The sequence below is a fragment of the Callorhinus ursinus genome, unplaced genomic scaffold (assembly GCF_003265705.2).
Source record: "Callorhinus ursinus isolate GAN/ISIS: 27379988/994484 unplaced genomic scaffold, GSC_fseal_2.0 scaffold148, whole genome shotgun sequence".
Lineage (NCBI taxonomy): Eukaryota > Metazoa > Chordata > Mammalia > Carnivora > Otariidae > Callorhinus > Callorhinus ursinus.
In genome coordinates, this window is record NW_027397210.1 from 191,195 (window position 1) to 215,080 (window position 23,886).

General features: G+C 53.7%; 1 protein-coding gene across 3 annotated transcripts in view; it reads right to left on the minus strand.

Annotated features, from left to right (window-relative positions):
* Positions 1-3,204: 3,204 nt before the first annotated feature.
* Positions 3,205-23,886, minus strand: part of SFSWAP (splicing factor SWAP) — a 66,394-nt gene continuing 45,712 nt past the window's right edge. For 2 of the 3 annotated variants that reach the window (XM_025861624.2, XM_025861625.2), the window contains exons 14-18: positions 20,202-20,467; positions 14,013-14,138; positions 4,848-5,012; positions 3,752-3,824; positions 3,205-3,540 (exon numbers count right to left, since the gene is read on the minus strand). In XM_025861624.2, coding sequence (XP_025717409.1) covers positions 3,475-3,540; positions 3,752-3,824; positions 4,848-5,012; positions 14,013-14,138; positions 20,202-20,467 — 696 coding nt within the window. In that variant the 3' untranslated portion in view covers positions 3,205-3,474. Of the gene's footprint in view, positions 3,541-3,751; positions 3,825-4,847; positions 5,013-14,012; positions 14,139-17,925; positions 18,055-20,201; positions 20,468-23,886 lie in introns of those variants that run through there. The other variant, XM_073890404.1, reaches the window with a different exon arrangement.

Sequence of the window (23,886 nt, forward strand, 5' to 3'; positions counted from 1 at the left end):
GGTCCAGCGGTGTCGTCCCGGGGCCAGGGGAGATGGGTCCGGGGGAGACGGGTCCGGGGGTGTCGTCCCGGGGCGGGGGGTACAAGGCCCAAGCGACACGCTCTTTCCTAACTGGTGTCTGGAGGAGCCCAGCCGGGCCAGGAAGGCAGCAGAGTGGGGCAATTCTGTCCCTGCACCCCACTCGGCCCAGCTCCTGGGAGCTACAACGGCTACTCTGCGGTCTCGGGGTTTCCTTCCAGGGCCCTGAAGGGTGGCAAATGGTGTACCCCAGATTCATGTCCACCCCAACCTGAGCACGTGAGCTTACTTGGAAAAAGGGCTGCTGCTTCTCCCTGTCACTCAGACACATTCCTACCTCAGGACCTTTGCACCAGCAGCCTAGAGCCCCGTGGCGCCCTCCCCTACCCGCATTACTCCCAGCAGGCCGCTGTCCCTGTGTCACCACATGAGAGATGCCCCCTTGCTCACTCTCCACAGAGCTCACTCTACGCCAGCCCCACACGCTGTTTATGAGGAAAGCTGGTGTCAGCCGTCCACCCAGCAAGTCCTGTGAAGGCCCAGAAGTCCGTGGAGACCTGGCTTCCTGGACGACGGGGTGAACCACTGGTTCCTGGGGGCTTGCATCCTTCGCACCTTCTTTGGGCAGCAGTGCCCGATGTCCTGTGGGGGCTGGCTTGCCCCACCGGCTCTGTCTGTTCCCGCTGGGGGCCACGCTGCGCCGCGCCCACCGAAAGCCTGGGCCGGAGCTTGAATCCTGACCGTTGGAAAAGCCTGAGAAGGGCCGCTGCTCGTGGGCTCCATGGGCCGGCCAGCACCCGTCTGTCCCAGGGAGCTGCCGCAGCCTGCAGGGCTGGGGCGGCTGGGGCTGGTGTCTGGCGCTCGGAGCCCCTCGCGGGAGGATCTGCTCCACCTTGACCCCACAGAGCTGACAATGCCGCAGGCGGGCATGGGTAGAAAGGGAGGCAATCTGAAGACACCGTAGACTTCAGTTCCTCACACACGTCAACTCTGGCCCGCAGATCGTGCCGCGCGGGCCACACTGGGGCCAGGCCCTGCCACCAGAGCATTTTGGTACTGTGGTCCTCGTTTTTATGCGGGTCTACAGCTGTTCTACAACGTTTATTAAGAAGACAATAAAGGGGATGTTCGTGTTCAGACACGGAATAGCCCCAAGGCACACGGTAACCACCGACCGAGGAAGCTGGTGGGCGACGGGCCACCTTGCGCGTGCGGATGGCTGTGGGGGGGGGCAGCCAAGAGCCCGTGGCCCGTGTGTGTGGAGAGGGTGCGGGATGGCGCGCGAGTGAACTGACCGCTCATGCAGACACCCCAACGTCACTGGAGCCGCCCCGGGCCACCGCCGCCCACCCGCGAGCTTGGTGCAGGGCCCCCCCAGCAGCTCCCGTCTGGTTCTGGGAGTCTGGCAGAGCATCGGGCCACAAGTGTGACAGCCGGACACAGGTCGCGGGGAGAACGCGCCATCCGGGCATGAGCGCCGTACCGCAAACAGGTGGGAAGAGGTTGTGGAGAACAATTTTATTGGCCCATTTTAAGAGCCTTAAAAATAATCCAATAAAAATACTGCAAGTTCATTATGAGAGAACCTTTTCAAAGGGGAAAACTCTCGACCCAACGCCGACGGCAGTGTCTTCTGTGGCGGACGGTGCGAAGCCGTCCCGCGTGGAGCAGGAGGGCGGTGTGTGGTTGGGGGACCAGACCGGGAGGGCACGGGGGGTGTGGTTACCCCTGAAGCCTCTCCTGTTGCCACAGCCTGGGGCGGCTCCAGCACAGAAACGCACAGCGCACGGCCTGCACCAAGCCCTGTGTCCTGGTATTTCCGTTGCGGCAAGTACGGGTGTGGGAGCTCAGCAGGGGGCCTGGAAGGTGCCCCGCATGCGTTCTGCTCCGTCTGCAGGTCCAGAGGAGGCGCAGCACGCGGCCCGGACGCAGAGTCCCACATGGGCCAGGAAGCCCCTGTGTGGAGTCCTCCGCATGTCCCCACGGCATGTGCCTGTCCGGGTGGGCTCTCCGGGGAGCGCCTGCTAGCATCTGTGCAAAGCTGAGGTACCTCGGGCGCGAGGCGGCCCTGCCGTGCTCCCAGACGCCACGTCCAACGGGGTCCGACTGCAGGCACTGCTGGGGACGCACGCCCCACGCTGAGCGCTGCGGCTGTCCTGCCACATCGGCCCTGGCGACCCCCCCCCCACTTGCTTCTGGTTCCTTCAAGACGAAATGACACAGCCAAACGCGAACAAGTAACGAGGGACAAAGCGGGTTTGCCAGCGGCTCGCACGGGCCTGCCCAAGGCCGTGAGAAAAACGAATGGCTACCTACAAAAGCAACGTCTGCACATAAAAACCTGCAACCAAAGACGAGGGACAAATTAGAAAAAAATTGTTTAAAAATAAATCGTGCAGAAAGGGCTCACCGGAACATTCAGAGTGCTGGGATTCAGTTAGACACTCGAGAGTAACGGCCGGCCAAGAGACAAAGTCTGCTCGGCAGAAAAAAATACACACGGATGTTTCCATCTAAGAGAAGCTGCTCCATCTCACCCGTAATTAAGAAATGACGCACCAGAGCCAACGGTGTCTGAGGTCACACTACCCTGGGGAGGGCGCCCAAGGGCACGGACGGGGCTGGGGAAGAGCCTTCCGGACAGCAGGTGCGCCCATCAAACTCAAAGCTGTGACCTGTCCCTGCACAGCCGGGGACGCGCTCTGCCGGGAAAGCCGCTGCCAGGCCGCAGGCTGAATCCAGGTGCGTTCCAGGGGGGGGCACCAGTCTGACTGGTGAGAGACAGGCCTGCGAGCCACCACGGTGCGTCTGGAAGGCACGGGAGACGAAGCAGAGCGCTGCGCGAGGCTGACCAGTGCACGGTGGGCGGGGGCTCCTTCCTCTGCTCTGCACCCCTGCTTCACCCGCTGAGGGCCCTCCAGTGACCCGCCGCCCGCCCCTCCCTGCCATCCGGGGCAGAAGGCGCTCTGGGAAGTGGGCAGACTGGGCCACAGGGCTCCGAACCTTGGGACACCACCGGGCGCCAAGGCCTTACGTATGGTGGTTTGACTGAGGCCCAGACCGGGAACGGTCTCTCCGTGCGACCCAGCTTGCCGGCGCCCACGGTGGCTCGGGAGTCCCATGACAGACGACAAATGGTGAAAACACACTCACAAGCCAAACAAGGAAAGAACCGCCCCACAGTCGCTAGCTAGAAAAGGTGTTTTCCTCCCATTTTATTTGATAATACATTTTCACAGAAACATGATATTATTTACAAATATACAGGTAAGAGACTGCTGGTCAAAAATCTTAAACTGAAAATGTCATCAAAAATTAATTTACAAAAACCACCAACTGCCCAGGGGCGTCCCTGGGGGAGAATGTGGACGGCGTTGGATGGGTCTGTGCACGCGGGAGCTGCTTGGCTCTCCGGCCCCCACAGCCCGGGCGCTGGGCCAGGGCGACGCCCGCGTCTCAGGAGGCACTGGTCTGCATGTTCTTGGAAGCGGCGAGCATCGCCCTCACTTTGGCCATGAGATCCTGCACGGAGAGACCCACGGGGTCCCTATGGCTTCCTGCTCAGACCCGGCACGCGGACCGCGGGTATGGGAGTGCCCCACGAACGTTGTCGGCAAGAAGGCCCGCTGTGGGGACCCCGCAGCCCTCCAGGGTCAGGGCCCACCGGCGGGGCCGAGATGGGGACCCCGAGGGAAAGCCGGCCCCCTGGAGAAGGGGGGAGGGGGCGCTTTACCTGAGTTATTTTGCTCTGCACGGAGGAGACAATTGCCGAGGAGATCTGGCCGTCTTTTTCCTGAGAAACTCCCCTGAGTGAACAGAGAGAGGTCACAGGCTTAAAAATACTTAGACGCATTGTCGTATTTGTGACTAGTATCTTTAAAAAAGAGATCGTTATGCATATACGTTTTGCTTTCATATCTCACGTTACAGATGTCTGAAATACTTCATAAAATGCAGCCTAACTCAGAAAGCATTCTCCCGTGAACACCCCGTGAACCACATATAGTGACGAGGACCGAAGCTGCAGAAGGCTGGAGCCGCAGGGAGCCGCCACCCCGCGGAGGGCGGGCGCTCGGGGCCGCATGCCGGACTCTGGTCTCCGAGGCCGCCACACGCACTTATCTACCTGCGCCCTCAAAGAAGCCATGTCTTAGGTTCTGACCCATCTCTGGGAGCTGTGTGTGCCTGCTACTTACGAACCCGTACTTCAGTTTCGGGTCCCTGACCTACACTGAAGGCAGTGGGTCTGTAACCAACAGCGAGCAGAGGCTCGCTCCCAAACCCCTGCCCAGGTCTCGGTGGGTGGGCAGTGGGGGGATCTGGCAAATGCTTCCTGACAGCCCCGGGCAACGGGGACGTGTACATCTATGGCGCCAGCCAGGCTGCTCACGTGACAGTCAGCTGTGGACTCTGATGTCACCTGGCCTGATCTGTCAGGCGGCGCTGGTTCGACCCCTGAGTCCTGTGGCCTGGGGTGAGTGGTGACTGACCCCCGTGCCTGCCTTCCCCGTGATCACGCCGGGCCCTGCAGCCGGGGCCATGCCGCCCCAGGCACCCTCGCCGAGGACAAAGGCACCACGTCAGTGGTTTCAGGACGGCTGCCATCAACTAAGGCACCATTTCCCAGTGGATAAGACAGCGGGGAGTCCTCTAGTCAGCATCTGGGGAGGTGGCCGGCCCACTCCAGGGACCAACACCGAGAGGACTGGTCGTTCGGGGATATTCCCACTGCCTAGAACCGGGGCCTGGGAGCAGCTTCCAAACCGCACTCCCGAGGCTGGAGCCCAGTTCTGCCCAGCGGCACACGGGGAGCACGTGGGGGGGAGTACCTGGAGCGCTCCTGGCTGGAGCCCCGACTCTCCACGGGAGAGATGCTGGCCGAGTGGGCCGTGTGCCGGCGTGTGGCCTGCTTGCTCGGGGATGCCGACTGGGACCCGGCCTTGGACTCAGTCCGTGACCGTGAGCGCCTCTTCTTCTTCTTCTCGTGGGGGCTTCTGCAAAGAAAGTGGTTTCAGGCAAAGATACAGCGGGCTCTGGAAGGAGGAGTTTCGAGTGTTTTCCAAGGGACAGCTGGTGGGTTCAGCTGCCCGTCGTGCTAACTCCTTCTAAAAGCCATGCACGTTTTATTTAGCTCACAACTGACAGACGCAGCAAAGTCACACACAAGTGAAGGAAGGCCACCCCCTGTAGGAGGTCTGTCCCCTGTCTCAAGAGGCCTATGGGGTTGGAAACACGGTCAGCACTTTATCTGCATTTAAAAAACCTAAGAAGAGTAACCAAGTGCTGTTCATTCGTTGTGTCCGCAGACGTGACGAGGACTCTGAGCAAGAGATGGGGAGGGTCCCAGCCGAGGGCCGCGTGCACAACAGCTCTGGCCCCCTGACCTACACTTCCTGGAACTGCAGAGCCCGTCCCCGCTCGCCCAGCAGCTGAGTCTGCCCACATCCCCTTCCAGACCCCAGCCCACCCCCCACGCCCCAAAACGTGAAGCTCCAGCGCACGCCCTGCCCTGTGACCCTCCTGTGACTCCCCAAAGAACATTTAAGAAAAAAAGAGAATATATACAGGAGGTAAGAGTGATGTGTTGTCCAGACCAGCACCAGGCCTCCTTGCTCGTGGCCCCTCTGCCTCCTCCAGACATGATGGTCCCCTGCTTTTTGGAGACTGTGCCCCATCACACACGACGGATGGGTGACTGATGGGTGACCGGTGACCGAGTACTTGCTGTAGGGTCTGTGTGTGGTCAGTGCCATCCTGAGACCGTCACATGTGCCCATGTGGGTCCCGTGGGTGATGGGTCCTCACAATGGCGGGAGCCTGCATGTCTTCATGGAGTTAGACGTCCAGGGCCACCCCCGCACAGCCCCCTCCGCTCGGCGCCTCTGAGATGCAGAGCGGCTCACAGACAGACCCTTCCCCACCTGGGGACACCCACGGCCTGTCCATACGCCCACTTGCCCTGCCCTCGGGGCTCCCCACAGTGCTCTCATGCAAAGGCACATGCGCGCCCCGATGAAGCCATGGGACACTCCAGCACCGTACGGCTCAGGGCACCCCAACTCCGCTGTGTTCACAAGGGCTGGCCCTTGGGGCGTAGCCCGGCAGCTTCCACTTGGCCGGCACAGAGAAGAGGAGGTCCATAAAGGCAGATGCTGCTCCCAGTGCTGGACACACATACGTGGAAACCGTGCCACACACCTGGTTTCTTAACTGCAAAAGCTGGGTGCCGTTTTAGGTCTGTAAACACGTGCTAATTTCAGAGGAAGCAGCAAAGATACAGGAACATTCTGTAGCACAGGACAACAGTGCAAGTCCGGCGAGTCTGTGGCTGCCCCTGTGAACGCAGGAGCCGTCCCGGCTGCACATCAGGTTCAGTCTGAATACAGCTATGCCACGCGACACACCTGCCTCGGCGTTCACTTCAGGAATTAAGAGATTCGTTCCTCTAAAAACAAGTGAGATGCACCTCACATCCAGAGAAACAGGATTTAAGTGCTGTTTTAAGTGCTGTCGGATGCTTGATGACAAGTGCCGACACTGACACCCACACTCCTCTCACCATCAGGAACACCCCCTTTCTAGAAAGTTCCGTCCCTGCTGCCTCTGGTCATGCGGACCCCCTTCCCCACAGTCACAGGTAACCATGGTTCTGATTTCTGTCCCATCGATAAAAGCTTCACGGAAGCAGAATCACACAGCGCCATGCTCCCGTCGCTCGTCCACGCCGAGCCATGTCCCCAGTCGGCTTCTTTCTGCTGCCAAAGCATCAGGGTGTGCGACCAGCCAGCACATCTGTGCTCTCTTCCGGGAACAGACGTATGCGTTGTCTGTCGTGACAATGACAGATCAGGTGCTTCTATGGACAAATGTTCCCGGCGGGTGAACGGGGACGGACCGCGGGGTGGCAGTGCTGGTGCTCGGCGTCACAGGAAGCCGCCCCACTGCTCCCGGCGCCCCGTGGCCCCCATCGCCGGCCCCACTGTGGTCGCCCTGCACTGAACCTGGCAGAGGCTACTGCGCTCGACTGCTCTTCGGGGCTGTGTCCGCGGGCTATGTCTGTGGACGGTTTTGTGAACTTCTGAGTTACCCACCCGCTCCTCAGTCGGGTGGTTTCTGTCTGGAATCGACACAAGCCCTTGTCAGAGACACGGCGAGGGTTCTTGGCGTGCGGTCCGACTATTCACGCTCTTTGCCGTGACTGAGTGAAGGTCAGCAAGCTCACATTCACCACTCTCCTCCCTCTTGGTGGAGTTTCCACATCTGCGGGGACCTTCAGCTGGAGTCTGTGACCCTCCCTGAGTTAAGCTGTGTGCCTGTGGAACAGGCCACTTTCTTCCGCTCAGACAGACAGCTGCTGGAACGGGTTTCGCTGCAAATCTCTCCTCCCCGAACTTCTTGGCAACCTGCCGTTTTAGGGCGTCCACTCACGGTCTTACCTGGTGGTTCCCCATGAGTCTGGAATTGGAAGGAAGCGGCCTCCAACCCTGTTCTTCTGCAAGACTGTTGTGGCTACTCCAGGTCCTCCATGTTTCCACACAGACGAGAGATCCCGATTGCCCATTTCTACGAAACACCCGTGGAGTCCTGCTGGGGAGGTGCTGTGTGGACAGGTCATTTCAGGGAGAAGAAACCTGAGGGACACTGCCCTCCCATCCACAAACACGGGCTTTGTGCATTCTTACGGTTCTTAGAATTCTTCTCTCAGAAATTCTTTTCTCGCTTACCTGTAAGTAGCTTGTTACTTGGATACGGTTGCACGTCACCTTCCCAACTGTTCCAGGCTGGAATGCAGAGGGAAACGCTTCCTTTCCAGTCTTTATGCCTCTCCCCCCATTCTCGCCCTGCTGTCTGGGCCACCCGGCTGCTGGTCCTGGGGGTGGCGAGTGTGCCCCCATCACCGCCAGACACTTCCTTCCACTCCCTTCGCTCAGCGCTCTGTGTCTCCCTGTTTCCTTCTTAGTGAACAGTTGAAAAGCGTGGCCAACAGCTCTCCTGCATCTGCTGGGACGTCGTAGGACTCTTCTCGTTTACTCTGCAAACAGTGAATTACAAGGGTCGCTGGTGGACGTTAACGAATCTTGCAGTCCTGGAGACAGAGCTGCTTGTTGGGATGCGTCTCCTTGCACTACCCTGCTGGGCGCAGATCACAGGATGCTCTCTAGCGTCTTTGCAGCTGTGTTCTTCAGCGTTTCAGTTTGTGAACACCACGCGCGCCCCCGTTCCTGTGTGCACACCCCTCCTGACACGCCCACCAGCCCACGTGCTCTTCAGGAGCCACCGCCACGGAGCCCAAACTGGTCTCTCTTCTCCCTTGAACGTTTGTTAGAACTTACTGATGGAAGCCATCTGGGCCTGGAGTTTGGTGGTTTTAAATGATACAGAAATGCTTTGGCAGACGCAGTTATTTAGATTTTCTATTTCTTCTGCTGATAGTGTGGGCACTTGGTATCTTTCAGGAATTTGTCCATTTCACCCAAGTTGTCAACCTAATTAGAAAAAGATTTCTTCATTCTCCTTTTAATGTCTATAGGCTCTTTCATTCTTTTTTTTAAGATTTTATTTATTTATTTGATAGACACAGCGAGAGAGAGAACACAAGCAGGGGGAGCAGGAGAGGGAGAAGCAGCCTCCCGCCGAGCAGGGAGCCCGATGTGGGGCTCGATCCCAGGGCCCTGGGATCACGTCTGAGCTGAAGGCAGACGCCCAACGACTGAGCTACCCAGGCGTCCCTCATTCTTGATCAATCTAAATGAAGACATAGATTTTTGATCATTTTCAAAGAACCATCTTTTAGTTTTACCGTTAGTCTGTTTTCTATCCGCCCCCCCTTTTTAAAAAAAGCAGACGTACAGACGACACTCAGTGTCGTACTAGTTTCTGGCCACCACAGTGACTGCACGAGTGGGTGACGCTGCCGTCTGCCACCCACACCTCTGACTGGACTCCCTACGCTGGGCCTTTCGTCTCCAGGATGCCTTCAGGCCATGATCTCCTGGGCCCCGGCGGCAGCCACCAGTTTGTTCTCTGTATTTGTGGGTCTGTTTTGTTTCTACAAGTCCACATATGAGTAAAATCCTGTAGTATTTGTCTTTCTCTAACTTATTTCACTTAGCACAATACCCCCTAGTTCCACCCATATCATTGCAAATGGCAAGATTTCACTCCTTTTTGATGGCTGTGTAGTATTCTGTGGTAGATATAACACATCTTCTTTATCCTTTCATCAGTCGATGGATGGGGCTGTTTCCAGTTTGGCTGTTGTAAATAGAACTGAATAAATATGGGGGCGCATGTGTCTTTTCCAAACAGTATTTTCATTTTCTTTGGGTAAACACCCAGTAGTGAGATGACCTGATTGTAGATTTGTTCTATATTGAACATTTTGAGGAACCTCCATACTCTTCTCCAGAGCGGCTGCACCAGCTTGCATTCCCACCAACAGTGTAGGAGGGTTCCCCTTTTCCCGCAACCCCGCCAACATCTGTCGTTTCCTGACTTGTTCATTTTTGCCATTCCGACTGGTGTGCGGTGGTATCTCATTGTGGTTTTGATTTGGTTTGAACTCATGACCCTCAGAGGCAGACCTGAGCTGAGATCGAGAGTCGGATGCTTAACCAACTGAGCCACCCTGGCACACCTTATGCCCATTTTTAAACTGGATTATTTGTTCTTTGGGTGTTGGGTTGGTAAATTCTTTATCAATTTTGGATACTAGCCCTTTACCTGATAAGACATTTGCAAATATCTTCTCCCATTCTGTCGGTTGTCTTCAGGTTTTGCTGTGCAAAAGCTTTTTATCTTGATGAAGTCCCAAGAGTTCATTTTTGCCCTTGTTTCCCTTGCCTTTGGCGATGTTTCTAGGAAGAAGTTGCTGTGGCCGAAGTCTCAGAGGTTGCTGCCTGTGTTCTCCTCTAGGCTTTGGATGGATTCCTGTCTCACACTGAGATCTTTCATCCATTTTGAATTTATTTCTGTGTGTGGTGTAAGGAAATGGCTCAGTTTCATTCTTCTGCATGTGGCTGTCCAATTTTCCCAACACCATTTGTTGAAGAGACTGTCCCTTTTCCATTGGCTCTTCTTTCCTGCTTCGTTGAAGATTAGTTGACCACAGAGCTGACCATTTCTGGGTTCTCTATTCTGTTCCATTGATCTGTGTCTGTTTTTGCGCCAGTACCATACTGTCTTGATGATCACAGCTTTGAAATATAGCTTGAGGTCTGGAATTGTGATGCCTCCAGGTTTGGGTTTTTTTTCTGGAGTGTTATGACTAATCGGGATCTTTTGTTCCATACAAATTTTAAGATTGTGTTTTCTATTTTCTTGATTTCTGATCTTACCTTTATTATTTCACTTGCTTCTACCTCCTTTGGGTTTAATTCATTCTTTTTCTAGCTTCTTAAGAGAGAAGATTAGATCATTATTATTTTTATTTTTTTAAAAATTTTACTTATTTGAGAGAGAGAATGAGAGAGAGAGAGAGCACGAGAGGGGGGATGGTCAGAGGGAGAAGCAGACTCCCTGCTGAGCAGGGAGCCCCATGAGGGACTCGATCCCGGGACTCCAGGATCATGACCTGAGCCGAAGGCAGTCGCCCAACCAATTGAGTCACCCAGGTGCCGCAGATCGTTGTTTTTAGATCTCTCTTCTTCCCTGATACAAACATTTAAAGCTACTAACTTCCTTCTAGGCAAACTAGCACACGGATTTCGCTATGTTACATTTTCACTGTCATTCATCTAAAAATATTTTCTACTTTCCCTTGTGATTTTTGTCTTTGACCTATGGGTAATTTAAAAATGTATTAACTTCCCAATATGTGGAGATTTTCCAGATATCTTTTTATAGATTCTTAGACTTGCTGCCACGTGGCAAGGGAACATAGTCTGCACCATCTGAGTCTTCTGGGACTTCTGGAGCCTTCCGCAACAGCACAGTGGGCGAGCTAGCGCAGTGGCTGTGTACAGTTTCTATTTCCGTGCGGTCTGGTTGTGTGCCCGTCCCCAGTTCTCTCAGTGTTGGTTCAAGTATTTTATTTATTTCTTCTTCTTACTATTTTATTTGTCAGAGACGGTGAGCACAAGCAGGGGCAGCAGCAGAGGGAGCGGGAGAAGCAGACCCCTTGCCGAGCAGGGAGCCCTAGGCAGGACTCGATCCCAGAACCTCAGGATCATGACCTGAGCCGATGGCAAACACTTAACCAACTGAGCCACCCAGGTGCCCCTCTGCTTTTCAATTAGTAAAGCATTTTTAAGGTTCTGCGTTATGTCCTCTCTTGGCTTTTAGCTTTTCCTTTTTAGTGGCTGCCCTAGGGAATGAAGACACACACGCTTCACTGACAAAGTCTACTGTGAACGGGTAACACTTAGTGTGCAGGAGCATGTAATGGCGGCACGTTCCCATCCGTTCACTCGACACTCACGGATGTGCCTGGCACAGCGCTAAGCAAAAGGAGTTCGATGGCAAACCACCCAATCAATCACATACTATTTACTGTAACAAAATGGGGCACCCTGCTGAGGTGTGTTGTGGTACGATGTGGCCATTCACAGAGATTCTACTCTTTAAAAAATGTTCGATGTAACCATATCTTGATCTCCAAAAGCTCAGTAAAAGGAACCAAGGTTCCTTGGACAAACAGTTGACCCCAGTGCTGGGACAGGGAAAGCAAAGCCTGGAATATTTTGGGTCAAAAAGCAACAAAGTGCTTCAAGAACGGGGCCAAATGTGGGACAGATGTCACCATCAGAGTAATACTGGCGATGGATTCATATACCAAAACAAAGGGGGTATGTCTTCTTTAGAGAAGGAAAGACAGAATTTGAAAGCCACCATTTTGCCATCACCAGTGTGAGAACCAATTCAGCATCAGTGGATGCTAAGGCCAATATCCTGGGATGTACGCACTGCGTCATGGCGCCACCGCCTGATCACCCATGTGGGGCGCGCATCGCTGACAATGGGACACCTGGTATGACACAAAGGGAAGTGACATATCACCTTTGTAGTGCTCCTGCCAAAATGTTTCACATGAACCCAGCCATGCACATGCGGTAAGACAAGTCCAAGCCATGGAACCCACAGGCAAGGGCAGGAGAGAGGGAGGGAGGAGAAGGAGAGACAGCCAGACGGAAACATGGTGACCCTGCTGAATCGAGCTGGCACTTATAGGCATATGCATGCTCCCTGTACTGTTTTCAAAAGTAAGAGTAAAACTGTCCAGTAAACTAAAACAATTTCAAAACAAGAAGTCAGTGAAAGGGGCACTCAGCCTGTAGAAACGAGCCTTCAACTCCGGTGGGAGAACTGGCCACCTGCCGCTACGTGAACACAGCAGCCTCACCCCTGCTCTGCGCGGAGGGCTGCAGGGGACACGGAGTGACTGCTGGGTTCACACGCTTGCACCAGCGACTGCACACGTACCCTCTCCTGGTGCCCCTGTACCCAGCACAGCCTCCACTGCCCAGGGTCAGGCGCATGGGGCGGTCCCACCCGCTTGGGCAGGGAGTGCGGTCGGCTGAGCCTTCACTTGCTTCATTTGACTCATTAAAGCTCCAGCGATCACACAAGTTCTCATGATTCCTAATATAACCACCACCTTCTCCCGAGACGGTTCCTTTCATGCAAAGGTTAATCTGAGGGCAGAGCAAGAATGCTTCTGTGGGGAGAGATCTTTTGTTACAAGAATTAATTTTAGACCATGCCCTTTACATACAGCGGAGGTGACGATGAATTTCAAATGTTAAATAATGACTTGCTCAAGAAATACAACATGACGTGGACTCAGATCTCCATCATGCTGGCCCGGCCCAGCAGCAGGGACCTCATGCGGGCCCAGGGCCCAGGCCTCGAGCGCACGCAGTCAGCCTGCATGGCGAGCCGGCTTTATAGCTCCTTTGTGGACTCTGCTGCTTTTGGGGAAGGATCACATTTTACCAGTGATCTCGCCAGATTGCAGGCACATTTCCCCATTAGCAACATTTTTCCAGAGCTGCTGCTGCTACGAGCCCCACCGGGAGGGGCACCTGAGGCGGCTCGGCCCACATCCTCCGAAAACAGGCAGGACCCAGGGATGGCTGGGCTCCTGACACCTGTCATTCAGGTGTGTCATCTTGGAGGCTCAGAAACCCCGAGCATCCCGACTCACACATGCTCGGCAGCAGTTATGAAACCCAAGCAGTTACGAAACCCTGGGCACATCTGTCTCGGGGAGATCAATGCTCCTCCCCCGCCTACCAGAGCCGGGGCTCGGGCTAACTCCCATGCAAGGACACAAAAAAGGAGAGCCCCTCCCTTTTGGGGAGAACGGAAACAAAGAAACTAAGTGATGTGAAGCCGTCGGGCGGCACCACACATGCAGGACAGGACGATTCCCAGATAGCGCCCTGTGGCCAAGATGGAAACACTGGCCGGCGGCCCTGTCCACCACCACGCTCCCGGCGGGCGTGCCAGCAGGCCCCAGAGAGGCCAGACGTGCCCTGTCACAGGGGCAGGGTGCCAGGATTTTTAGTGTGGTGCCTCGGTGCTCTCTCCCTGGAGAAGCTGAGGACGCTGGTTGGCCGGGAAGGAGGCCCAGGGGCCAGGTGTCGGGGCTAAGAGGCCTCCTGTAACGGGAGCTGGTCTCTCTAGCTCTCCACAACCACGACGGGTGTTAAGGGGGCAGAGGATGGTGCTCTCTCTGCCCTGAGGCCCCACCCACAGCACCTGCTACCTGGGGGGTGGCAGGCATTCTTCGGGACTCCAACTTCTCACTTCCTTTCACCTGTGTGTGTGGGTTCAGAGGGGTAGCTAGACTAGGGGGCTGGTGCTGGGCACTGCCCGATGCCACCCCGACCCCAGGGACACAGAGCTCCCTCTACTGTCAGTTCGAGTGATGAAGGAGCTGCTGAGGGCTGAAGTGTCTGGGAGGGACGGCCCCCCTGCTTGTCCCCAGCCCTCCACATAAACGTTCATGTTCCCTGATAGCACAGACTGTGTCTATGGACTCCGACGCCTACCTGGACCGGGTCCGCTTCCTGCTGACACCCGGGCTGTTACTCATCCGGTAGGCGGTGGGGACACTCCTTTCTTCCCTCCGTCTCTCGGGAGAGTGTGCTCTTCTCCGAGGGGACCGGGATCGCGACCTGGAGGAAAAGAGTTAAGTGTTTTAGTCTGTGTGGACGGCAGGTGAGCACATCTACACTGAGGCAGTGATGGGCCTCAGCTAGGGCTGCAGGTGCCTGACAGGTGTCACCTCTGTCCTTCTGGAGGCCCACCCCCCCACCCCGGGCCTTACTACTCTACTGACACAGAACTGAATCCAGACACCGAGGCAGAGACAGAGACTGCTCCCAGTCCAGAGCACCCACCACGCCACCGCTCAACTTAACCAGTGCACAACACACGTCAGGCTGGCCCGACCGGTCCACAGCACCAACTCTCCCTGACTCCAGGGCTGACCAGGTGACTGACGGCTAACTCAGGCCTGTGGTTTCTCGTCCTTCCTTTTGCCTCTGCATTTTAGCGCCCTCAACCATTCTCAGCTCACAGACATCTTGATCAAAATCACACATGGAAAAGCGCTGACATTCAAGTGGGTTGTTTCTATTTGTTCTGAATACTGGCAACAGGAAGAAAGCAGATGAATCAGAGCCACGACCTCGAAGCCTTTCTCGTTCACACCCATTGTACGGCCTCTCGGTGTGAACAATGAACTGGCCACAGCAGTTCAATTCAGAGCATGCCACTTCTCATGATAATCTAGTTTAGGAGATTCTCTGGATTCAAACCATCCGTTAAAATATTTTATTCTTCCTTCTCTTGTTCCTGGAGAGACACTCGCTCTATCCATGCAGGGACCTGGTCCACTCGAGGTGGCCAGCGCTCAGAGTGCCACCAATCCCAGACCCTCACCCACCGGGGGTCAAGGCCCTCCAAGGAGGGCCTTATAATGATGGGTTTAGGATTCTTTTTTGTTCATTCAGTGAAATTACTGTTTCAGGAAAACACATAGTAAGCAAAAATCTGGACAAAAAACCAATTTCTTTTCATTGTTCCTATGACAACCACATCAAAAATAAAGAGCAGTTTGATTTTGCCATAAAAAATTCTGTAACACTGAATCATTTTAATTACAATAAACCCCCAAGTAACACACACCCTGTTGTTCCAAACATCAGCTTATCAACATATTCCCCACTCCTGCGTCACAGAGAAAACCCTGCGTCATTCCTGAGAAAGATCGGCCGCGGAATGAACCTGCTCCAGGTAAACCGTCATTAGCTTAGTCTTCTCCAGCCCTGCCGTGTTCTGGCTTACAAAATGGTGTTGACAGGTTTTTTTCCCAGACCTTTCTCAAGATTTAGGTAACATATTACAAGGGTGAGGTCAATCGGACACCGTGACATTTTACCGGGTTTCCCCTCCAAAGAGCTTCAGGAGTCAACTCGGTCGGTGGGAGAAGCTGCTGACGGCTGCTGAGGTCTGTGCTCCCACCCCGGCGAGCGGCCCTGGGGGGGCTGTGCATGTGACACAGAGGCACACACTTCGCACTGAGAACTCGGGGTGCCGGTCGGGGTGGGATCAGAGCCCCGGAGAAAGCTCTGCGCATTCAGACCTCTACATCACCCGTGGAATGGTTACACGGAGAACAATCCACTCGATAATCAGGAAACGTGGGTTAGCTCTAGTGCCTGTGAATTCCTGACTCTGATATACCACTTTGCAACAACTGCTGGAGGTCCCTGAGGGGAGGTGGCCACCCCCAGGATATGTGAAGTTGTCTGGGAAAGCAGCCCACTCAGTACTGGGGGCAGTGAGCTTCGTCAGATAATACTTAGGTTTTATTTTAATTAAAGAAGCAGTAATGCTTTTATTCTGTTAATTAGGTGGTTAATATTGCTACCACAACACACGTGAGAAACAGGAGTTCCATTTTATAAGTAAATCATCTGTATGATGAGACTCAGATACTTTTTCTTGAATCCTCATAAATAATGGTCTGCTTCCAAATAAAGGCAGAATGAGCCTTTTTATTTGAATGACAGTGCTATTTTGCAAAAAGCTTCTTTCCTCCAACGTTTAACCACCAGCCCCGCCCCACTTCCTCCGTCCCTGCCTGAGCAGCCAAGAACTCCTGCTGCTGACCACACTCCACTGGCGCTGCTCTGGGGGGACCAGCTGTCCCGTGGCGTCTCCACCCGCCCGGCTGCGGATAGGGACAGCCTGCGGGCGTCGGCTCCAAGAACAGAGCGGCTGGCCCTCACCCGCTCGCTAAGCGCTGAGTGTCACTTCTAGGGAATCCTACGCAGGATGACGAGATTATACGAATGACCATCATTACCCCAATTTTGCTGGCTTAAGCTGTTTTTGAATGGTAACTATGACTTAGAAAATGTCATTCTAATCCCCAGTTCCTTCCCAAGCAGAAGTCTCGAGGGAGCTGGGGACTGTGTAGACACTGCCCCCAATACTTTTACAATACTGTAAAATGGGGGACACAGAGTTCTACCTGGAATCTCTCCTCCACGGACATCTCTTAAACACCGACAAGCTGATGGAACAAACACCAAAGGTGATCTTCTCCAACGTTCTTAAAGTAAACTTAAGTTCAAGCTTTAGAGTCTCATAAGATTTTAAAAAGACCTAACCATTAAAGCTGAATTTTTAGATGATACAGGAATGGCCTGAGTACTACTTTGTTCCATTTACGGCAGAGAACCTGGTGAGACATAAACAGAAAACACAGAGGGGGTGTCTGGGTGGCTCAGTCGGTTGAGCCTCCGACTCTTTGATTTCAGCTCAGGTCCCGACCTGAGGGTGGTGGGATCGAGCCCTGCACTGGGTTCTGTGCTGAGTGCAAAGTTTGCTTGAGTTTCTCTCCCTCTCCGTCTGCCCCGCCCCCCCGGCCGTCTGCACTTTAATAAAGAAATAAATCCTCAAAACAAAAAAAAAAAACCAAAACCTAAAAAAACCCTAAAAAACAGAGAAAGAAAGTCTTATGCTTTAATGTTGATTTAAAACACACTTAGCACTATGTGGTAATCACTGTGCTTTCTAAGAAGCAACATACTGATTTCCGAAACTAAAGATTCTTCTATGACCGGGGTCGCCTCTGGAGACCCAGAGTCACCTACACCTCGGACGAACTGGGTACTAGGACGGGAGACATGCGAACGTCCCTTATCTTCACACAGAGATCACTTCTGCTAGGAAAGGGCCTTCTAACCCTAACTTTATACATTTACAAAGCACTTCAGTAATTTAATACATAAAAGAAAATTCATTTCAACCACAGAACGCTACAAATATTGACAAATGTGCATTTTACTTGGAGTTGGCAGGAGTCTTTTTTAAGACATCAATTAAGTCGTGCATCAGGCCCAAGAAACAAGTCTGATAGGTCCTATGTAGGCATTACTGTAGAGAGTAATGCTATCTGAAAAGACAGTCAAGGAAAAATGATGACAGTGTCTTTAGCAACTTCAAGATCTGGTTAAAACTGGAGTATTTTTCACACATCCAAATTCAATTACTGAGAACACCAACCTCTCCTGGTGTACCCACCAACCCACTGGGGCCCCTGGAGTTATCAGTGCTGGCAGAGCCTGGACTGAGAAAGCAGGGGCAACCGCCCGGGGAAACACGCAGCATTCCCAAATGAAGCACACATGCCATTCCCAGCCATGAGCCCAGGCAGGAGCCCCTGGCGACCGGCAGGAGCCACCAGCTCCTCTGAGCGTCCCCGGGCCTTGGGATAGCTGGTCCCTCCTCTCAGCCCCAGGCCCCAAGCTTGGCGGGGGGGGGTGGGGGGTGGGTCTGGCTTCAAAAAGCATTGTCATCACATATGATTTTCCAAGGCAAAATACCATGGAATACCAAACATTTCGAAGGTTTTGTGTCATGATATACTTTTTAATATTTTATAACGAAGTTGCACTTTACCTTGATATCCTACGTGAACTGCAAAATCAGAAACCGGAGGATGTGGCTGCTTCAGGGAACTGAGAACTTAGCCCCGTACCTACAGTCAGCTGAAAGTATCATGGAGATACTCAGCCACTGGGATTGAAACAGTTTGAGAGTCACGAAAATTCAGCTCGGGTGACAGGTAACTTTAACTGTAGGTCAAATTAAGGTGAAACTGGCAGCCTGCCATCGTAGACTCAAATGCAGAAAATCTTTAACTTAATTTTTTCTTGTAATTCAAGGTTATACACTAAGGATTAGGATCTTGCTTCTTGCACTTGTCAGCACTGAATATACAGAAAGATGTAAAATATATTCCGATATAAAGTACGTAACTCTAAATCTTTTCTAAAACAATTACTTAGGGGCACCTGGGTGGCTTGGTCAGCTTGGGTCACGGTCTGGGGGTTGTGAGACAGAGCCCCGCGTCGGGCTCTGTGCTGGGTGTGGAGCCTGTTTGGGATTCTCTTTCCTTTTCCCGCTGCCCCTCCTCTCTCCTTCTCTCAAAAAAACAAAAACAAACACCAATTACTTAAAAAGTATTAGAATGGGGGCACCTGGGTGACTCAGTCGGTTAAGTGTCTCAGGTCATGGTCCCAGGGTCCTGGGATCGAGTCCCACATGGGGCTCCCTGCTCTGCGGGAAGTCTGCTTCTCCCTCTCCCTCCGCCTGCCGCTCCCCCTGCTTGTGCTCGCTCGCTCTCTCTCAAATAAATAGAACCTTAAAACAAGTACTAAAATAACATATAAAATGACTTACTCTATTACAGTCAATAAAAAGCACATAAAACCTAGAATCTTAGTTCTGAGTGTCAGATGAGCATCCCAGCTGTGAAGAGAACGAGCTGGGGAGACGCTCGTGGCCGGGGCACCTCCCCCGTCGTAGCTGGGGATGGGTTACACTTCATGAGGCACCTGCTCGACACCCGCCGTCAGAGCAGAACTCACAGCTCACACTGAAGACGCGAGGGGCTCTTATGGTTGCCAGTCCCCCAGACTAGGGAGTAGGGGGTGAATCACGGTCTCTCTCGTGAAAGCCGTGTGGTGAAGGACAATCGGCCAGAAGTGACCGGGCGCAGTATTGTTCAGAGGGCTGGTGTGGGCCTACGGGGCTTATGTCCACTATACAATATGGTAAGAAACTCTCTCAAAAAAGAAACTTCAAAACGTTTTGAGATTTACGTACAAATTCCTGGGAGCTTCCAAAAATTGAATTCTATCAGCAAAGTTGTTCATTTAATTAAAAAACAGCAAGGTGTCTGGGTGTGTGTGCGCGTATCACGGTGGAACTTTTTTTTTTTTTAAATTATGTTATGTTAATACATTAGTGATGGAACTTTTAAAGAACGATTAGAACTGTAGACAGCCAAGGATCAGATGTATTTATGTGGAGGATATCCAATTTCACTGTTGACAAGTGTAAATACTCGTCAAGCCTTTGAGGTCTGGTCTTGGTAAAAACAGGGAGAGCGTGTTGTTTTTAGGACATATTCAGAGAGGCGAATGTGTTTAAACACAGGAAGTGCAAGGCATCTGCAAGGCATCTACACTTTCCCAGGGAAGGGAAAACTAGCATCAATTACAGAGGAAAACAACGAGACCCCAGGGGTCCAAGTGTCGCACCAAAGAGAAAGCACGCAGAGCGCACGCAACACTCAGAAACAGGTCGCAAGGCATGATGCAGATTTTAAAACCAGAGGTCTGCTTTTCAAACCTCCTGCAAGCCAGTTACTTAAAACTGCTTCACTGAGCAGTGAATTCTGTGACCCTTTAAGGGCCGTGTTTGTATCTGTGGCCTGAAATCTTCATCTTCTTTCTCAAACGCGGTGGTTAAGAGCGCCTGTTATGGGAGGTCATAAGGACAAATCGATGGAGGGAAGAAACAGGCGCCGCTCGCCTGGACGCCGTGCAGGAGGGGCTGCGCTGAGCCCCTGTCACAACATGCACACGGGCAAAAGGAATTAGCACGGGAAAGGCCCCCCCCCACAAGACACCCCACCCTGTAAGTTTTACACACTGAACAAACCTGTTAAGGTTTATATAAACCTATTTTCCAAAAACCTGACCACAGTGGATGAGCTTTAGAAATTAAACTCAAAGACAACCTGAAAACGTCATGAGGGTTTGCCAGCTGTACCCGTACGGGAACGCGTACCAGGTCTGCGCTCGCCCCTGCCACTCTGGGGAAGGAGGACCCAGAGCCCACCGCAGCCCCGCGCTGCGGGCGCCCCGCACACCCACCTGGAGCGCCGCGCCGTCCGATAGGCACTGGGGAGACAGTGCTTTGCTTTCGAGTGGGACCTGGGCCTGGATTTGGAGGATGAGTGGTACTTGGGGGAGCGCGACCTTGTGCGAGACCGCTTTTTGTGCTTTTTCTTCTTCCTCTCCTTCTCTTCTTCCCTCGGTGGGTCTTTACTTTTGCTGGAGGGCCCTTCTGGGGGTTTAACGTCTGAAGCTGGCAAAGGTCTGCCTCCGGCCGGTAGCGAACACGCCACAGTACTGGCTTCCTGGGGACGGAAGCGAACATCAGGATGTTAAGAGTGAAAATAGGACATTTCAAAATGCACATACATAAAACTTCAACTTTGGGGCCCTCACGCCATTTAATCACCAACACCTCTTAGAAAGGACCACATCTCTTTCTATGGCTCTTAAAATCTCGCCCTGGTGTCTCCGGGGAAGTGACGGCTCTGCAGACGCCAGGAGTATACGAGACCATTTCCCCAGACGGGGCTTGTTCAGCAGCCGGCAGGACTCGACCTCATCAAGGGAACATGGTGGCAAGGACACCATGTTAGGAAAAGAGCCATGCTTGCTCCTTCATAAATAATTGTGACTTTCCATTGACAGAGAAATTCTCCAACCTCCAGCATTGGGCTTTTAAGAATCTCTACACCAACCTGAAGATTAATTTTTAAACAAGACCTGAACTAAAAGAAGTTCCTCTTTGATTTTAAGAACTCTGTCAAAAGAAAAAACCTTCCTTCTTTCCTTCCTGTATCTGTGTGAGTTGACAGATGTTAACTAAACATGGCCATCCCTTTGCAACACATCTCGGTGGCCGCGCCGCGGACCTCCCACGCACAGTGCTGTAGGCCATACGTGTTTCAGGAACACTGGGGAAAACACGGCTCGCGTGGCCACCCCGCGGGCACAAGCCAGTCTGCACACGCTGATCCAGCAAAGTCCTGCTGTCAACACACTGTTTGCCATAAACCCTTTCATCCACGTGAAACAGACACAGAGGGGACGTGCTCTGCGTCCCCACGGCGGGACAGCCAGCACGCGGACCGAGAGACAGGGGGCCCATCAGCTGTGAGCATCATCCAGAGCAATGGCAGTTCTAGCAATTTCTTCTGAAGAGCATTCACCTAAGTGTGCAAGCTGCATGCCCAAGGCCCCACAGCACACCACTATGGAACGACTATGACCAGGAAACCACCCAAATGACTCTCAGGGGCACTGGTTCCACATGGCACACCGGACAATGAAATAGCACTCAGCCTTTAAAAATGAGGCAGTAATCCTATGTCCACTGACACTGACATTGTCCACGACACAGCATAAAAAAAAGAAATAAGTTCACAAAATCAAAACCCCAAACCCACCCAAACCTGAACTTGAATCCAAGCCCACAGTGCTGCCTGCCTTTGTCCCGGAGAAAGGTCATTCCTCAATTCGCTCTAAATGAACACCAACAGACCGCGAAACGCACCACGACTCTACACTTTGGCATCATGGGCCTCTGAGGACTCGGCTGGGACACTCCGGGACGAAGGGAGGCAGGTGCTGAACCTAAGGGATGGGTGCACCTTCGGGGCAGGGCTGTGGAATCCTGCAACTGCTCCCGTCTTCTCCCTGGGTTTCTGTGGTCCATGTGGACAAGGCCCACTGGATGAGGGGACAGTACTTCCTGCTCAAGCCTTGCTCACCACTCAGCCGTGTCCCTGCCCCCTGCCGTTGATGTCCATGGCACTCTCTCCCACCTGCCCTCTCGTGAGCAGAGGCCCAAGGGGGCATGTGTGCAAGGCAGCAAGGCTGAGATGCTCGAGAACACCACGCCCTGTTCCCAGAGTGCCCTGTCCCAAGAGGTTTCTCCCCCCCCCAGTAACTCAGTATGGGAGCTGGCAGGAGGAGGGCAGAGACCTCGTCCTCCCTCCCCAGTCTCCACGGCGGCAGCGCTGAGAGCTCGTCTCTAAGGCTCGGCCTAAACTGGCTCAGGGCACCCATCTCAACCCCAGACAAGAACCCGTCCGCACTGTCTGGGAAGAGCCACTTCAGCTCTGGCACTGGTCAAGACTTGTCCGTGAGCACACACTGTACACGGCACTCTGACCGAGCGCAGGAGGCTCCGAGGCGCTAGAGGCCAGGGAAGGGGAGGCCGCCCAGCCCCACCTCATGCCGCGGGCACAGCCCCGGTGTGCCAACTGAGGGAGAACTCTATGGCTGTGCGGCAGGAAAATCAGCCTGGGGCAGCTTTTAAAACTCCCAAGAAATTAGGGACACACGTTGCAAGAAAGGCGAGACCGAAGCTGGGGAGGGAAGCCAGCACACGGCTCCCCTCACAGGGCCCGGGGCCCACGCGAAAGCCGAGTGAGCTTCGGAACCACTGGTAGAGGGAGGACAGCCGAGCCGCCCCAGGTCCTTCCTGAGCCCGGGCCCGAGACTCCCTGGGAAACCCAAACGGACCCTCCACCCTGCCCCGTGGTCTGCTCTGGGTCGAGTGCAGAGAATCCCAGGGCTGCCGTGGCTCTCAGACTCTCCCTCTGTCCCTGCACACGGGACAGACCCGCAGCGCTCACCAGTGACACCCCGAGGCACTCCGAGGGGGTGCACACGGCACCCGGGCCACTGGGCACGGGGAAAGGCTGCACCCAGCCCGAGACACGGAGGGTGTGTGGTGGTCCCAGGCTGCGTTTCTATTTACCCTTTTACCACCAACCTGGGAACTCCGTCTCTGAACTTCGTACTGTCTGCCTTTATTCCAACTACTGCCTGTTGTTAGCGACACCTCACCCTGGCTCCATTCGAGGAAACGGGTAATCAAACCAACATTTTCAAAATAGAACTTGTAATCGAGTCACTTATTCTAATAAGATGATTATCGTTCAGAATTAAAGTGAAAATCAGCAACTGTGGGGACCTTTCCCTGACTGAATTAAGATGATTCATTGTGATGACCCCAGCTTACGAGTACCAAGAGAATATTTAAAAATCCAGCAGTTAGACTTGAGAACAAAACAATAAAGGGTAACAAATACCACCAGCCCAGTCATTGTGGCCCAACAGCTAGTCCCAGGGCGCGCCCCCGCGTCACGTCTGAAGCTGAGCAGCTCCGGGCACTCGGGAAGGCAGAGACATCCAGACCCTCCCACAGCCCAGTCGCCGCGCCAGGGCAGGGGAAGGGCAGGGGAAGGGCAGGCTCGGTCACGACCCTCATGCAGGCCGTGCCTCCCCCTGTGAGCAAGTGTTGGCACCAAGCTCAAAGACGCACCACCTGGAGATTTCCTGACCATGCCTGTTCTGCATGAACAGGACGGTGGAGGGGAAGATGTGCTTCGGGAGTTCCAGGCGCAGGCCCGGGGCTCTGGCCATGCGAACATAAGGGCAGGGTGCCCCAAGGCCTCACAGGGGTACTCCTCACTCGCTAAGGGACAGGTGTGCATCACCAGCCTCTCCAACTACCCTGGAGGGATTCCTGCTACACAGCGAGACAGGACGGGGAAATTCAAGGAACACTGAGGGAAGCTTCTCGTGGCCACACAATAATGACGTGGGCCATAAAACTGTTTCAGGCAAACGTAAGCAAGATGTTTGGACAAGTGCAGTGGACACCTGCCCCCTACTCATGCAAATCCTGCCTGTGTATGCAACTGCCCTTCCTGCCCCTCAATCCATGAATTCCAGGGGAAGCTCACTCTACCTG